At 43.7% G+C, this 18,022-nt stretch overlaps 1 protein-coding gene across 2 annotated transcripts; it reads right to left on the bottom strand.

Annotated features, from left to right (window-relative positions):
- Positions 1–593: 593 nt before the first annotated feature.
- Positions 594–17,862, bottom strand: rbm27 (RNA binding motif protein 27). Of its 2 annotated transcripts, XM_035527156.2 has the most exons (21): positions 17,609–17,860; positions 16,733–16,851; positions 16,258–16,388; positions 16,041–16,120; positions 15,024–15,214; positions 14,349–14,648; positions 12,849–13,076; positions 11,872–12,051; positions 10,568–10,714; positions 10,135–10,279; positions 8,604–8,757; positions 8,130–8,345; positions 7,747–7,875; positions 7,528–7,653; positions 7,360–7,434; positions 6,852–7,019; positions 6,457–6,561; positions 3,648–3,845; positions 3,478–3,561; positions 3,125–3,244; positions 594–2,774 (listed from the first exon to the last, which is right to left on the bottom strand). In XM_035527156.2, exons 1-21 carry the CDS (start codon positions 17,665–17,667, stop codon positions 2,685–2,687), a joined length of 3,045 nt encoding a protein of 1,014 aa, XP_035383049.1. In that variant the 5' UTR covers positions 17,668–17,860; the 3' UTR covers positions 594–2,684. The 2 variants fall into 2 exon arrangements, with proteins under 2 accessions (XP_035383049.1, XP_081575166.1); XM_081719040.1 differs by lacking the exon at positions 3,648–3,845 and having other exon boundaries at positions 17,609–17,862.
- Between the last annotated feature and the right edge of the window lie 160 nt (positions 17,863–18,022).

The raw sequence follows: 18,022 nt of genomic DNA, 5'->3' as shown, positions 1-18,022 counted from the left end.
CAGCTACTACAGCTGAGATTCCACATCACCTTGTACAGGTAAGGTATGTCTTCTGCAGTTTGTTTCTGCTTCTTGCATAGAAAATGTGAACTAGTGGCTATAACTGCAGATAAGTTATTACATATCGCACTGTAGCACTGATATGCTACAGTGTGAATGTATTAGCCAAGCAATTGCAATGACACATGCTAGCTTGCACTCTGCAGCCATGTTAGCCAGATCACATTTCTTGCAAGCAAACCATCATGAGAATATTAAAAATAAAAAGAAAACATTTCTCTAGGTCTTTCTCTCAACACAGTAGAGGAAGCAGTCATGACAGCACATTATACACTCATCAGTATGAGCTGGTGGGCCTTTTGGCAATTCTGCCATCATATGCATCTGCTTTTGAACAGCAACTGCACACTACAGTCAATGTCTACATTGTCGATAGACACAGCCCTCTCAAGTGCACAGCCAAATACAAAGCAACGTCTTGGCTTGATTCTCTCAGCAGCTGCTGTAATATTTCTACAGCCATTACTACAACTGGTTCTTAAAGTTCTCTTTAGGTGATCTCATTAAAACATGGAAGAAACACACTGGACAACTTTTTCAACAGGTAATTCCAGGAATGGACATCAGTTTTTTTTTTTTACTCCTCCTTTTAAAACCTTGTTTTTCCTTTTCTTTCTTTGTTTTTTTTTTGTTTGTTTGTTTTTTTTTTAAACTTGTACCGTTTTGTTTTTTGTTTTTTTTGGCCAATTGAATTTGTCTTTTTAAAGTTCTTCTTTTGATTAACCCATTCCATTTCCTTTATTTATAAGCAAACATGCGATTGTTAGAATAGAAATCCATTTTACAAGCAGAAAACTGAAAAATACACCCATAAAGGCTCAAATATATAAACAGTAATAAAGTCAAATTCCATTTTACACTAAATGTATTATACTACCATAGAACAGGAGCTGTATTATACACAAAAAAAAACAACCAAAAAAAAAACAAAAAACCAAAAAAAACCCAAAATACAAATACCACACAATGGAACTCATTTCCATAGCTCTTGAAATTTCACCAACGGTCCTCAGTCATCTACGAAACTGTCACATATAGAGCTGATTATGACCGCCTTCATTTTCCCTATTGACTTTCTAAGCTGGGAAAACACACAACTGTGTGTGGGCTACAACACTCTGATCTTCTGAAGTGTCTGAAGAAAGAAGCACATAAGGGTTTGGACACGCGGCACAAAACAGTCCATATGGTGTACTGATGAGTCAGTTCACAGCACAGTTAGCACACAAAGAAAATGTCAAGTTGTTATGGGGAACTTTTTAAAGAATTACACTGCTTTCATTAAGGAAACCTGGATCTTAATTGTTTATAGGGACAATAATAAAAATATATATATTTTTTAATCAGGTCGATGCACACACCCTGCTCTTACAATCCTTAGAGCAATTCACAAATTCTTCACTTAGAATTTTTTTCTAAAAAACAAAAAAACCCCACCTTCTTTAAAAGGAAGCATTTGAAACCAGTGGTATGAGGATGGGCTGGAACAGGTGATTATAACAAATGGAAATACATTTATATTAAAATCTACCTTGAAATTAAATACATGAAAAAACATTAAGGCTTTGGGTCAACCCAAAAAGCCATGAAGCTAGGCAAATATGAATGAAGGAGCCTACTGCTTTTAGCAGTCTACTTTACAAACAAGCAGACTGTTTTAAAGCAATCATCTGAGTAAATAATCTCATCTCAACAATGAGCTAACACTCATTCTAATGGCTAAAAATAAATGTGAACAGTCCTTACTAAATCGCAACCATTTACAAAATTTACAAAAAAGGAGAAAGAAAAAAAAAATCTGAAAACTTGTAAAAAGTCAGCTGTCTGCTGATCGAGTAAGGCAAAATTATGTATAAATTAAATGTGCACATTCAAGACACCCCAGTTAATAGTTTCTGGACAAACAATATATTTTATACTCCCAGCCAAAGCTCTCTTTGGTTTCCGATGACTGAACTCAACTCAGAGGGAGAGATATTTGTGAAGAGTTTGACACACATACCACTGGATCCATATTTACATAAAGTGTCACCAGAAATTTGGATGGAAGAGGTGTAACAATTAAACAACTGGGGTTCACTAGCTTCCAGAGTTTGCCAAAAATGTTTGGAAATGCATTAATAAGACATGACTACCTAAAGAACACTTGGCTTGTATGATGTGTGATATTGATGGTACGGGAGCTATAAACATTTAGAAAGGAGTTTTATAATGAATGATTTGAAGATATGTGAAGAGAAAATTTAAGGGGAAGTTTCAAAAATATTCATAGTAGTCACAGATGTGAGTTACTCCTATATCTGGTCAATCACAATGGAACCAATAAAAACAATTTAATCTCAGTCTGAGCAGATGCGAGACGTGTACTATGCAGAGGTTTCATGAGTGGTACAACAAGGGGATACCTCGCAAAAATCTAGTCTGAACTTCACACAGTGTTGTCACTCCTACCATAATGCTTTCTCCATTCTCTAGGTCTAAAAATACTGGAAACTAGTTTACAAAACAAAGTGATTTTACGTCTATCAAACGGACTTAAATTAGCTTCTTAAAAAACGGACTGTCCTTTTCACAAGGGGGAGGGGAAAAAAAAAAAAAAAAAAAAAATTATGTAGGGCATCTTCTCATCGCCTCCAAGAGCGACTCTCGTATTCGTCGTCTTCATCGTCGTCTTCCTCTTCCTCCTCTGGCAGCAGGAAAGGGCTAACTGGCTCCTGTGAACATGTTAGCGGAAGTCAAGTTAAAAATGAGAGCTAAAACCACCATGTCCAGTGACTACTTCCCCTTCTGATAACCTCTTAGCATGGCTCGAGTGATGCAGTTTCGATTCCATCTGAATTTGCTCAGAGTTTACTATGAAGTTGAGTAAAGTGAATGTGATGGGTCTTTAGAGAAGAGTAAGCGATTGCGAGCACAGCCAAGTCGTGACAGTGCATCCAACTGTCCACCTTGTTTATTAGTTCTCAGGCCTGAAGCACATACCCTATACTACATATCCAAGCTGTACGTGTGCCGACACCTGGACGGCAAGCTTAAAGGCCGCGACTGCGAGGCGGAGCCTTACCATTGTGGACTCCTCCTTTGACTCCTCCTCTTCAGGTTCGTTGGATATGGATGGAGTTTTAGGTTTGTACCAGGAAATCTGGAGAACTCGACCTTTGAACTTTGCCCCTTGATTTGCAGCCTAAATGCAAGAGACATGAGGTTTGATAGAAGTAATAAAGAAGCAAGCTCAAGAAATAAAAGATGTGTGTGGAAAACACAACACTACATGGACCAATTAATCTGTAAAATTGAGGTTAATCTCATAAATGACCCAGATAACCAATGAGTCCAATTACTAGCTAATGTGTTTGTAGTTTTGGGGTGGCAAGGAAGTTTAAAACAATAAATAAAAATGGGACAAAGCAACATTACATTCTCTGCTTCACTTCGGGTTTTGAACGTCATCACCACGCTGGTGGCATCCTGGTCACGAAGCTCTTCGATTTCCCCAAATTTCTGTGAAAATAAGGCACATTTGAGAATTTACAAGAATTATGTCCATTTACATTTATGGCATAAACACACCCACCCACACTCCTCACCACGAAGTGTGGCATCAACTCCTCCTTCTCCTCCTGGGTGACGCCCAAGATGGCGAGGGCTCGGGGCCGATGGTCCACTACCATGTGGCTGCCCACTCCTCTGCCGCGGGTGCTCCGCCCGCGGCCCCTGCCTCGTCCCCGGGTGGGGGTCAGGGTCGGCTTGGCCCGGCCAGCAGGCAGGAGCCCCAGCCGTTTAGCCTGGGTGAGACAGGGAGACAGCAGTTGTGTTGGGGGCCCACCACGTCTGCATTCCCTTAATCATAAAGGTCTGGAAACTAACCCGGGGTTCAGTTTCTTATTGTTACGTTGCTAACTTTAATGGTAAAGCTCAAAAATCAAGCCATCATCAGGAACTTTCAAAAGAAAAAAAGGCTTCATGTGAAAGAGCAGTCATGCAGCATCAAGGTTGTGTTAGAGTCCTTTTTTTTTTTTTTTTTTTTTTTTTTTTTACATTTTCTCGCTTTTTATTCTCTACGCACCCGAGTGCTTAATGCCACTCTAGTAAATCTACCTAGCTACTTTGAATTTTTTTTATTTAGCAATGATAGCAATTTAGCTCCCCCTCCAAAATAATCCTTGGAGTAAACCTTCAGATAGCTTTTTCCACATAGATGCGTCAATGACGTTCCACAGGTGGTTAGCGGTGTTACCTTTGTCCAGGTAACCTGCGGTTTAGGTGAGACAAGATGTTCCTAATGGGGTTTAAATCTCTGAAGATCTCTGACGAGATCACATCAGATTAATGGACACTCTCTCCAGCTATCTTTTGGCAGACTTGGCAATGTGTGCATTACCTTGCTGAAAAATGGCTTCTCATTGGTTGTCTTCTGGAACAACACAATACTAGAAAGCCTTTCTAGAATGTTTAAACACTTCGTGGCAGTTACAGACCCATTGCAGTGAAATCAGCTCATTGGTACTCTTAGCTGAAAATGCTTCCCCTACCAACATGCCCCCTCATCCGTGCCTTACAGCGGAGACGCTGTCCTCCTGAAGTTTTCATCCTGCTTTCTGAAGACACCAAAGTGTAGCATCCCTTGACACAGCTGTCCACCAAACTGCTAAACCCCACGTCATCCACCACATTATGGTGAACACTGCATCCTGTCCTTGCAGAGTTACTTGAGTGGTTTCTTAGCACATCATTGGCACAGAAAAACAGCAGCAGTTCTAGAATATCTGTATACAGCTTCCCTTCTCCCTCCAGAATTTCCAAATAGTGTATTCTGAGTGATTTGTTAATTTCTGCCTAAGAGTTCACGCTTAAGCCGTTTGCCCAATTAACCAGTGTATGTGATTTGACAAAAACCGATTTGATCTGATTTGATTTAGAAACAGGCTTGTTTCCAGATGCCCCACAGCAGCTGTGGTAGGCGCATTAACACAAAGAGGTTGCCAACTTTGGGAAACTTCTGACACACAAAGAAGCTTGACCATTTCTATTCACCCCAGAAAGGACCAGCTAGCTATCCTGTACAATCAGAGGTGATCATCCACAACCACACTGGGAGGATTTGTGCATTATTGTATACCACCCTACAATACTTAGGCAACAATTACTTCAGACATTAGCAGCCAAGTTAGCTGACAGGGTGCTCACTTGAGCTCACTTACTCAATGTTTTGTTGTTTGAGTGAAATAAAGCCATGTACAGACTAACCTCTATATTTTTGGCCATACCGATCAACTTACTTTAACCACGTTTGCATTATTTTCTGTATGCAAATTATGCAATTATCATTTAGTTCTAGCTATAAAAAATGAACAGACTTTTAAATAAAAAAAACAAAGCTTTAACCATCCAATTAAAGCATAGAGTATGTCTCCTCATAAAAGTGTCTGAGTTGTGAGCACTCTTAAAAGACGACTGGCTTGGGGTAGGGGCCGGCAAACTGCGCATGGCAACAGATGAGCTACACTGTAATTCTACACCAGTAAAAATGCAACTATAAAAGACATGTGTACCTGAAAACTGCCAGACTGTGCAGGTACAAGGAGGGAGTTCGGCAATAAAGCAGGTGGTCAACGTATGACACAGGTCAAGATAGAGGGAGGCACTCATAAGAAAATCTTGCCAATGGCCTCGTAGTCTAGAACGCTGATGCTACGTAAAGGCATTTAAATGAACTCTACACCAGCACAGTGCTCAGTCCTTCCTGCTCTCTCGTACTCTTCATAGGGGCCAAGTGGATCAAACCTGAAATTTCTGAAACGCATCAGCTGGGGGAACAGCTGTGCTGTTCGTTCAAACCGGACGCTGTGCGGGGTTTTACCCAGCTCGTTTCAGATCAACGATCTCCACTCATTTTGGAGGGTGGCTGCTTACATCACCGACAGGTCAGTGTGGAGAGGTCCTTGATGCATGGTTGGTAAAAAGAGTTTGGCTGCTTTTTCCTTTTAGCACAAAATGGAATAGAAACCTGCAAGTAAAGGGCTGCAAGACCAAATCACAGTCCTCAAAATAAGTCAGCACACTACAGGACCAACTGATTGCTCTTAAAAGACGAGACGACAACTGCCTTTAAAAAGACAAATGCTGCAGGTTTCCCCACTCTTCCCTGGTGGCCAAATAAAGATTACAAAATAAGGAACTGATTTAGATTCTTGGTCAAGATTTGAATACCCCTCTTCTAAAAGAACTGTTCAGAGGTCGCACGACTGGCCATTGTCAAACCTTCACACAGTCTGAGCATCATAGATGAGCGAGGCTGCATCCTCACGGTTATCAGATGCATAAAAAAGTAAAATTGTGGGAGGGGTTTAGTGTAATGCAGGCAGAATTAAGTTCTGAGTAGGATGGAGCAATCACCTCTATTTGCAGTTGACCCAGTCTTCTCTTCAGGTCCGTGGTGTCCTCTCCCGACGTGAGCTTCTTGTGCAAGTCCAGCTCTGCGTCCAGCAGCTCCTTCTGTGCCTTCAGATCAAACTCACAGTCAGCACGGAAACAACGAAACCCATTTAAGAACCAGCTGGACCTGTAGGTAGGGGGAGCTGGGAAACACGGGCTGGAAACCATCCGGCAACAATCACACTGACTGGAAACAAAAGGAATTCCAACGACTGCAAACTGAAAGACAGCTGACTTAACTGTTCAAAAGAATCATGAAAGAACAGTGACAAATAACACCATTAGTAAAGCCTCAGAGGTCTGTGGCCAACGGCAAGCGTGGCATGTCAACGTTGCCGGCATAACGAGATCCTTACGTCTGTCTTGGTCTTGGGTGGAGCAGCGTTGGCTGTGCCCGGGGTGGTGGGGCTGATCTCATTCTTTAGCTGAGAGATCTTGTCAGTGAGCTCCTTTAGGGTCTTCATAATGTTGGCCCTCTCTTCTGGCCGCATGCCCCGGTTCTTCTCCAGACGATTTATCAGCACCTGGAAAACGAGCTGCTTTGGTTACTGATTTCGTTTCTCCATTTTGGGTCCCAAGCCGAGATGAATCAAAAATGGCCCCAGACAGTGGCCCTTCAAGTACCAGAATAAACTCTCAGCATTGTCTCTACAGATCTGCACATAAAAATGGGCTGTGTGTGTTTTAAATTCTGTAGGAAGGACCATTTTAAGTGATGCAATAAAATTAGGATAAATGAAATTTTTTTTCCTGCACTCGTCCTAATGCATGACACATACTGTTCTGTACTCGTCCTAAAACGTGACATGTCCTGACGAAGCTCTATTGCTGTCACTCTAAATCAGCATGGAGGAGGCCTCTTACCTTTTGACACTCTATCTGTTTTTCGAGCATCTCTTGCTTCTTTTTCCTCATGTCTTGCTGCAGCTTTAGTGCCTCCTGAAAGCGAGGGACCATGGGGACACCGTCAGGGTGTACAGCTCAACCATAGGGACGCTGGGGCTCGTGAGGGGTGGCGGAGGGGGTGCTTACCTGCTTTTTTTTCAAAACCTCGTGCGCTTCAAGGGCTTTGGCCGTCTTTCCCAGAGCCTTGGGCAGGGGCTTCAGGACCGTTCGTGCAAAGGTTCCCTTCTGCAGGCTGGAGGCTGGTGTGGCAGCCTAGAAACATGACGGGGCAGACAGCGGCTTCTTAGGACATACACTCTCTCAGTGGCGCTCCAGAATTTACTGCACGCATGTTAAAGGTCTTACCAATGGGGACTCGGCTCCAGGGCCGAGGGAGTCAGGAGCGGCTGGTATGGGAGCACCGGAGGTGGCCTGAGGTTTGGGGAGGGTCTTGTTTAGCACGTAGGCCCCTGGGCCGTGCTGCTTACTGATGACCTGAAGACAAAAGAAAAGCACTGCATCTTAGACCACTGGATCATCGCAGCTGATGTTAAAATCGGAGCTTCACCATGCCTGTGCCTAACGTACATAAACTTGCCTCCCACATAATACATTAGATTCTCACAGTAACTATGGGCCAACCATAGATCTCCCTCTTATTCACCAACCACAAGCATCTAAACACCAACTCCCAACCCAAGCCCTGTCCCCACCAAAGCCATCACCCACTTGCCCAAACTTCTGCTGACCTTGTGGGCTGGGGGGTGCTGGGGTCCAAGGCTGGTGCTCTGGCTGGGGCCTTGCTCTTGGGTTGTGGGAGGGGCCGGGAGCTGGGACTCTCTGTGCCAGTACACCCTGATGAAGCGGTTATTGAGTACAGCCTCAGTGCTGGAGATGGCCCGCCGAGCCTCCTCGTTAGCCGTGTACTGGATCAGGGCCGCCTCCGGGTCTCCCCCGAACACCACCTTTCAAAACACATGAACCAAAGAGAATGAAAATTCTTATTTTTATATTTTTATATATATATATATATATATATATATATATATATATATATATATATATATATATATATATATATTTGTGTAAAATATATACATCAAACATCAGCATCCACAAACATATTTTAATACGTCTGTATTACAGACTAAAATGTAATTAATACATTTTGCAAAGACATTTGCTGCTAAAGGAAAAATCAAGCAAACTAAAGATAGAAGTACCTGGATGTTCACTATTGTCCCGAACTTGCTGAAATGCTCGTTGAGCTTGGTTATGTTGTTGAGGTCCCGGGGTATTTTGCGCACTTCCAGCTTAGTGTTTGCGTAGTGGTTCTTCTTGGGGAAGGCAGCCTTGTGCTGGCTGTTGAAGTTTGGCCTGGGGAAGGAGGAGCACTGCAGTCAGAGCCGTGTGCGAAGCGGGGGCTAAATGCAAGCCGCCCAAGTGCTGTGACCCCTGTTCTGGGGTCAGGTGGCGACCAGAGCAGAGCCTGAAACCAAGTGGCCAAAGCGCCGTAGATCCTGTTCTCCAACCTCCACGTTCTGGTGAATTTGGTTTCCTTTTTTTCGAAGGAGGTGAGCTTATAGCGAGGCTAGACCACGCAGGACAGGACCAAATACCAGCAGGCACAGACGGATGGCCGACGGCAGATAGAATAGCTGGATATACGTCATTCCACAGAGATGTGAACACTGCCCTGTTAAGCCAAGTCCCGGAGAGCCAGCATTTGGTTGGCCTGCTACATTGCTGATGCCATCAGCTGATCAAGCTCCCAATTTACCAATTACCAGATAAAATGAAAACAGAATTTTCTAAAAGCTCCATTTACAATTCAATTGAATCTGAAGTCACTTGGTTCATGGCTGGTCTACTCAGACCTCAAAATGTCACCATTCCTTGGGCTTGAAGGTAGTTCACCAACCCCACAGCAGTTCTGTGCTTCTGCTATACTGAACGGAATGGTGTAGATGGCTTGAGGTCCAAACTGCACCAATTCAGTCTAAACAACAGGGTTCACTGGGTACAGCTGAAAAGGTTGTAATGGTGTCTGATAAACAGTGCTCTGATAAACAGTTGTAAGTGAAAATGTTACAAGCAACTAACGGGGCAAACTAGCATTAAATGGTAGCTCATCTAAATGGGTTCTTTGGTTTTAATAACATTAGCTAATTTACTATCCAATTACATTTTCCAAATGAATTCTGTGACACTGCCACAAGAGAGATTAAGACCATATACAAGATTAAAACATGCTTAGTGATTAACATAAAATATGTTCATTTTACTACACCCGCTTTCCCTGCGGCATTCACGACTGACCCATCAAAACACTCACTGACACACTCATTTCATTTGAAACACACTAGCGCCTACCACTTCTGTTTACACCACAATCGTTCATGGCTCCAACTTTAGCTCAAGATAGCCAGAAAGCAACCACCTCTGCCCACAATAGAGTGAGAAATGAAATCGCTCAACCTCACGCTTTAACCAATCACAAAAGAGGATCACGATGAGCAGTGGTAATGCGTGTGCGTCTGTGTGAGAGAGACCCCGGTGTTTGGGGGATTATGCAGCCCCTACAGCCAAAACACCTCACACCACCACTGCCCAGCCCATAAAAGACTAAAACGGGCAAACCAACCAGGATAAGGAATATTTCCAGAACTTCCGTCACACCAGGCCATGCGTGTAGACTTAAACAACTGTGCCCTTATTTCTGCTGTATTACGGCGAGGCGGAGGAAACGCTTACTTGTCTACCATCCAAGGTTTTTTGGCCAGAGGGCCTTCACTTGAGCCCAGGTGTCTTTTCCTGTTCTCCGGCTCCGTGCCAAACCGCGCCTCGCTGCTCGGCAGGCTGGTTAGTGACGGCTCAGTCTGGATCACTATATTTGCCGCTAAACAGACAGGAAAGGGGGAGAAAGGCTTTGAGAAGAGAAAAGAACTTTGAAGAGATCCTCCATTTCCTTTTTCTTTCCCCATCAGTGCCACAGGCAGGAATTCAATGGGGAACTGCTAATTCTGTACAACCACAAATACAGCAGCTTTAAGAATATCCGTGTTAACCAATGACTAGCTCGATACAATGACTGTTTTAAAGTAAAAGACAATAAGATTCTGATACAATAAGAGGGAAAGAAATTCCCCGCAAGTGAAATGGGGGTTGGCGGAGAAGAACGCAATACCTCGGGATGTCTGTCCATCCCCGGAGGTTAAACCGATGAGGTTGGACCTCTGGGTCTGAATGCGGGGGATGAACTGCCGGTACTGGGTTCGGCCCGCCCCCGTCAGGCCCGGGGACTCAGGGTTGTAGGCCTCGGGATCGTAGCTATCTGTTGCAGCAAAGACGGACAAGCAATCGCGTAAAAAACACAATTAAAAAATTAAGCATCGTATAAACGTGTGAGAAATTATAAAATGTGAAGAAAATGATCAAGTAAACTTCCGTCAAGCTGAAGAATCTGACATGTTTTGAACAATTTCATTCATAAGTTAGGAAATGTTTTTAAATTAGTTAGAAATGCAAATACTATTAAATATGAAAACTGGAATGTGCCAATGTGTGCTTTAGAGTAAAATGTGTCAAGAGCACCACTAACTGGTGAAGACCAGTCATTACACTTTTCAAAGGCAAAAATGAGGAAACCCTGCATGAAGGGCTCTACATAACACCTTACATAATCCCATTACCCCCATTTCAACAGACAAAAATGTACTTGGCTTTTACTGCTTTTCTCAGTAGCACATCCCTCAGACAGTAAAAACTGAACCTTGCACAAGTGTTATAATGAGACTTACTGTCTGTTAAAGGCAGAACCACATTAGAGGACCACACTGCTCATATTCAGTCAAAGCATATTTATAGTAGCAAAACATAGTGCTACTAAAACAAACAGATTAACACAAACTTACATATGCTGGTTGACACCCAGCAGAGAAACCTTAGAACATAAGGTAGGTAGGTAGGTAGGTAGGTAGAGAGGTTACTGCCTTTTTTCTAACTGAAAGCTTCCATTTTATCCATGCTTGCATTAAAGTTGGAGTTAAAGGAGTGTTCTCACTGTATCCTGACCAGATGCTGCTTTTGGAATGTAAACTACCAACCAGAGCAAATATCTAGACAGTACATTGGACATGACAAATGGTCACTTCAAACTGATCATTAGAGTAAATAATAAAAGATTTCAGTGAGGATGGTCAGAGCAGTAGCTCTATTTTTGTGGTGACATTTTACGTTGCTAAATCCTTATGATTGCGGTAATAAGGAAGGATTAGTTCTATTAGTGAAGTTAGCCCTGAAGCTCAAGGGCCAAAACTACTCAAGCAAAGTAATGTGTTCTCAACCACAACCTGGACAAGTGGAAAATTACATTGTGCAAAACAAACAAACAACTACAAAAAACAACCAACCGTTCCTTTAACAAAAGCACCAAAGGTGAAAGAAAGCACCACTGCAATTAGGAAAGCCAGTGAAAGGGCAGTGGCTTACATTCAGACAGAGTGTACTGAGGGTGGAGGGGAGTAGAAGAGGAGCTGGAGGAGGCAGGAGGAGGAGGAGGAGGAGGAGGAGGAGGAGGTGGGCCCACTCCGGGCGGGGCCAGAGGGGAGGAGTTGCTCGTCCTTGGGTGGGGCGGAGTCTCCATGCCGCTGGCTGGGACTAGAGGAGGTCCTATATGGGACAGAATTCCAAACTGAGCCATGCTTCAAAATTACATTGTGCAGATTCACAGATATGTACGATGCCTGGGCCACTTAAGCTCTCAACACAGAATCGCTGCATCTTGCAATTAGGTTTGCCGTACTCTGTACATTAAGAGGTTCTGCTGACAGAGTCACTTATACCGGCGATGTGTAATTTTAAAGGAATACTCCAACAATAAACTGGAAAAAAAAACAAAAAAAAAAACAAACAAACCAAACAAAACAAAAAAAACCCACAACCACACCACATGTTTTATTCAGCATTCAGAATAGATTAAAATGGGCTGAGGGCATTTTTGGCTAGTTGCTTGGGTTTGAAGTTACAGATGAAAAATTATGCACTGCATTTATGTTGTGCGAAATTCTACAAAGACTTTTTGGCCCTGCATTTGACAAACAACCTGAAGACATCCTTTAAACTACTGTGAATGCTGCATAAAAGCTGTTTTTGAGGCTTAACCTTGGGCTCAATTCCAGATTCCAAATTTCACCACCAGGCTTTTAAACAAACCATATTGAATTAAAACAAACCAAAAAGCCCACACAAGTATAGAAAGTATGCAACATCCACAATGTAGGTCATCGCCATAGACAGCTTCAGCCTGGTGTAGTATCGATATCTCTTAATAAAATATCTGCTGTAGAACATCTGCCCTTTGTCTTACAGCATCTAGGCTGGTTCTTCCCCTCGGAGGTGCACGCTGGCTGGATCTCTAGGGCAGCCAAGCTCCACCCCCACCCCACGTTGGTGCCCATTCTACTCACTTGTCATGGGGTAGATGCCCGGTGGAGGGGGCTGGCCGTGCGGGGGCATGGGCATGGGCATGCGCGGGGGTGGCTCAGTCATGGCGGGTGCGGGCACGCGGGGAGGGGGCATGCCCGGTGGCGGGAAGGGAATCATGGTGGGCAGGGAGAGGGAGACGTCGTCCACGATCAGGGGGTCGCTGCCATGGTCGAAAGGGCAGAGGTCGCCACGCACACAGAATCCTTTCTCTGGGGATAGAAATCAAACTTCATTCAGAGATTTCAGGTGGTAGATTTGAAGCTTTGCAGTTATGAGCTGCAATCCTGTAAGTGACTATAACCCTTAACATAACATCAAAGTAATAAGTGGCAGGTTCCCCACATTATATCAGATTATATCCAAACTATAAAGAACTTCCACTTTTTATTCATATTATTTATCCAGACTAAACTGCAGAGCTACAAAATCTGATCCGAGAGAGACAACGGGTAGTATATGAATACAGATTACGATGAATAATTGACTAATCACTTACAAATGCCTAAAAAACCAGAAGCATATAAAAGCATCACTCTGCTCTATAACCTTAAAGGACATATTAAACAGGCCGTTTTGTCTGCGAGCGGCATGACAACACTAATCCAACCCACTTCTACCATCTCGTGTGTTAAATATCAAAGCTCCCTCTTTGGCAGCTCAATCACCAGGCGATTAAGAGATCATTAAGCAGGCTGGTTAATCCTCTGCTCTTGTCCCAGCAGGCAACCCTGAGCCATCTCTCACTGGTGTAAAAAATAACCCTGCCTCTGGAGAACTTGTCTGGTAAATATACACACCACCCCTTTAGGAGGGCTCCTCTGAGACTCACTCTGTGCGAAACAGCCCCCTGTAGTGAGCCGGGTGGAAGGCAATGACACAAAAGTCATTAGTAATGGTCGTTAGCGCTGCCAGGTAGCTTTATCGCCAAGCCAACACAAACGACAACATCCTATTTGCCGTGCCATGAGGACATGTCGGTCCGATGCAAAGAGAACGCCTTCAAATTCTTCAAATTTTGATTGCTCAAATGATCCTAATGATCCTTTTGTTTCATACAGGATAGGTCATCAACGTACACAACGTGATCTCAGACAGACGGCTGTGTCATGCCAAAATGCATCCTGGGCACAGGAGTTCAGAAGGTACACAGACTACAAACTGCATCAGAGACTTGCAGTGTCTGACAAAACCCTCACAGATACATAAGGTAAGAAAGTGACCAAACTAATTTAAGGCTGGGGGAACACACCTACCAAGCATCAAATTCTAGCAATATCTAAACAAATAAATACATCATCATAACAACCTAGAACATACTCACAGCCTGAAAGCGTCTGAGTCAAGGACTCCACTCTGCAGCACAGTTTAGCTCCAAACCTAGTTAAAACCCCCAATTCTTTCCAAACCATTTATGACAGCCCCGTTTGCCCCGGGGTTGGAACGGAGACGCAGCAGGGCTGCCTCCGTGACGGGCCCCTCACCGTCGTAGTCTCTGCAGCGGTGCTTGTGCGTGCCGCTCTTTCCGTCACCGCGGTTGGGGTAGTAAGTTGCCCAGCTTTCCGTCGTGCTGTCTGGCAGATGCGCGGGGGCCACCACTGTTGCCGCACTGGGGACGCCACCAGGGCTCCCCGAGGGTGGGAAGTGCGGCGGGGGGCGGGGCAGGGGGAGCAGAGGGGAGGGGTGTTGCTTCGGCTGGTGGTGAGTGTTGCCCATCGGGCCCGGTGGCAGCGGTGTGTACGGCTCTGGGTCCTTGCGCTCCTGCTCGAACTTGCACCGGTGCTCTGCGGACGGGGAGACCGCAAATGACACTTACTGCCACTCGAAGTTATGCATGTATTGTTTTGTGATAGTACATTTATCAATACGTCATAAAAACATAATTTTCATATGCTAAATCTATCAATAGCGCTAGGAATCGGCACTACAGCTATGCAACACATTGTTCATGAATCGTTTCTGTAATAATGGCCTTTGCAATATTAAGGTTTTTTTTTTAATACAAGTCTGTAATTAACAGAACACCCTGGGCTCACCAACATGTGTAAATATACTGCAAATCATTAAAATCATATTGTAGTAGGCATGCCTAAACAGCCCCTCTCTCCGTGTTCTCTCGGAGCCCTCATTCCCGAGCTCAACGTGGGCAGGCGGCTCACCTCGTCTCTGCCCGTGCTCACGCTCCCGGCTCCTGCCCCGGCTGCCACTGCGGCTCCGGCTGCGGCTCCGCCCCCGGGAGCTCACGCCCCTGCGCTCATGCCTGTCGCGCTCGCGGTGCGGCTCACCGCCCTTGCCGTGGCGCTCCGCCTCCCGCCGCTTGCGCTCGTCTCGCCGACGCTCGTCCCTGCTCCTGAGGCAGCAACCGAGGTGCAAACGCACACGTACATACACGCACACATTTAAAAACCAAAAACTCTACATCATTATTGAGAGAGATGACAAATCATTTAATACGTTTTCCTCACCATGAACAAAGACAACAAAAGAACAGATGCCCAATAGAGAGCTCAATACAAAATTATTCAAAGAATGCACATCATTGGAAGGAACACAAATGCACTCAAACACCCGATCAGTACTAAAATTGTTGCAACATAAAAGCTCCCCTACAAGCATATTCCAACTTTTTTGAACAACCGTTTTGATTCAAGCAGATCTGGTGGATTTTAAGTGAATTCTGTCATTTCTGAGGGGATCCTTTACAAAAATGCACCCATTAACTTCTCAAAATGACAAGCATCGAAAAAGAATCCACTTTCACAAAAAAAGCAGTCTTGTAGAAAAGTCTAGTCAACCGCTATGAACAAGCGAGACTTCATGCTCTTGAGCCCTTGCACAACTTTATTGGTATTGTGAGCTCATCTGGAACAAGAGCACACCTGCTGCATGTTTCCTTGTACATTTTCATCAAGTCAAGTAGGCCACACATGGGCCATTATGAAAAAATTCAATTAAATACTTGACCACAATTCAAATAAGCCTTGGCGTTAATCAGGTTTCTGCAAAACTGCATTGAAAACCCAGAGCTTTCTGCATAATAACTCCCTTTAGTCCTATACAAGACACTTCAATATATTTTTTGGATCAAAATGAAATGACTCTTAAGTACCAAAAAGTACATAACAATGGTGTAGCCCTCTAAAAGGACAGTAGACAAAGTGACAGGGAATACTTACCTAGACTCATTAAATTCAGGACGATTCCTCAGCGGACTCCTCCTTCTTCGGCTTTCCCGGTCATCCTCAACGTGACTGGCCTGACAGAAAATTTAACACCAGCTTGACATGATGCTCTGATTTCACATTATATATGGGCTTTAAGGCTTTCTGGAAGAAGATTAAATAGGCTTACTTAAAGGAAAGGGCGAGCCACAATGCTGAATGAAAACTTTACCTCTTCCTTTTCATCTGGTTTTTGTGCCACAGGTCTTGTCTCCTCTTTAGGTCCTTCCTTAGCAGGTGGATTTCCTAAGTAGTTCTTGGTGGTCAGACATTCGAAAAGTTTGTCCACAAAGCCTGTGGTTTCTGGGAGAGGCATGAGGTGCAGAGAAAAAGGGTATTTCAGCAACAGAGCATGCTGTTTGTGGATAAATGGTCTAAACTCTTAAGCCATACATTAAACTAAGGTGGAACCTTATTTCCAACCCTCTGGCTTACTCTGACAGTGATTAACACCACAATTAGTAGTCCTCTGAGAAGAGCCTAGTAAAAGGCTTGCCATGTTTTGAAGTACTCCAATGACACAGTCAGAAAACAATAGTGTGTTTACATAAGGAAGATGACATTTGCCTAATGCATAATTGCATATGAACCGTACAACATATTTTTTGATGTTTTGATGGACGAGGGCTTTGCAGTGTGAAACTTACCTTTTTGTAAAAAAACATCCAATTGGTCAGCACATAATGCTCGCAGTTCTTTTTCGGGTTTATCCTTTTTCACCAAAGCCACAACGTAGTTTGCCAACGCAGAAGGGTCAGCATCACATCTGCAAAAGCACAATACGATTTAATTTTTAAAATACACAAAATTTGTTTGTGCTCGTGCGTAGACCGATATTCTCATCGGATCTGGACATGCTAGATGGAACTTGCAGGCAGGCAAGCGAGCAAGCATCATCTCTTAAACGAGCAAGACTTATCGAGCCTAAAATACTAGACTGCTGGTTTCACAATGGGTCTTCAACGTTCATCCACCGCCTCGCATGCGTAAGTTAGCAAATAGGGCAGTAACTGGTAAGCTAGCTAACTAGCTTAGCTGTGATGTTGCTTGCAGTATTCAGCAAGTTAACGCTAGCTAGCCATCTCTCCGTCTTTGGTTTAAGGTATGAGACTCTGGAACCTAAGCACGTCGCATAAACATACCAAGATACCAAATCCAAAATAACTTTCCGTCTGATCCTCTCTTGGCCTAGCCGGAGTGAGAGCAATCACGTTGTTGACGACCAACCACAAGACAGCAATATTAGCTAAAGCCCTCGTTTAGTCTTGTTAGCTAGCTAGCTTCTAGTTTTATAAAAGTGGAGAAACTGACATACTGTTGGTCATGGAAATTGCTTTATCGTGTCTTGGCAATCTCGCCTAAACAATGAAAATCGTTTCAGACACATTATAAATCAAAGAAATGTACCTTACGCCTGCTGTATTTAACTGCAAAACTAGCCCGTGAGACGCTAACAAGTTAGCAAGCTAACGTGTGCTAGCAAACGCTTGTTAGCTAAAATGTCATTCCAAGTCGTCACTTACATTGGCTCAAGGAGTTTTGCCAGCCACGACTTCAGAGCATCAACATTATCTATAATCATTGTGACAAACACTGAACACTATACGTAGAATTTCTTCAGCGATATTCCTACTTTCATCGTCTACAAAATAACGTTAATTCAATTTGGGCCTGCTCTAATCACTTGCACGTCTGCGAACTGCTTTACGTTTAAACAGACGTGGTAACTCAACTGGCAATGCCGACAGCCAATCGGTTTTTCTAGAGAGAGGGCGCATGAAATGAACCAATAGTGTAACCTACATACAGACACACAGAGTACTAAGTTTATAACCACTTCTATCCATGTTTACGGCTACAGACTATAAAATCTAACATTTTCAGACAACTACGTAATATTTTTTGTGCTGGTGGATTGAGTGCGTAACGTGATATAT

The sequence above is a fragment of the Electrophorus electricus genome, chromosome 8, assembly GCF_041902795.1.
Source record: "Electrophorus electricus isolate QZ-2024a chromosome 8, ASM4190279v1, whole genome shotgun sequence".
NCBI classification, from domain to species: Eukaryota; Metazoa; Chordata; class Actinopteri; order Gymnotiformes; family Gymnotidae; genus Electrophorus; species Electrophorus electricus.
The sequence above is the reverse complement of the archived record's forward strand: the minus strand, read 5'-3'. Positions and strand labels throughout refer to the sequence as shown.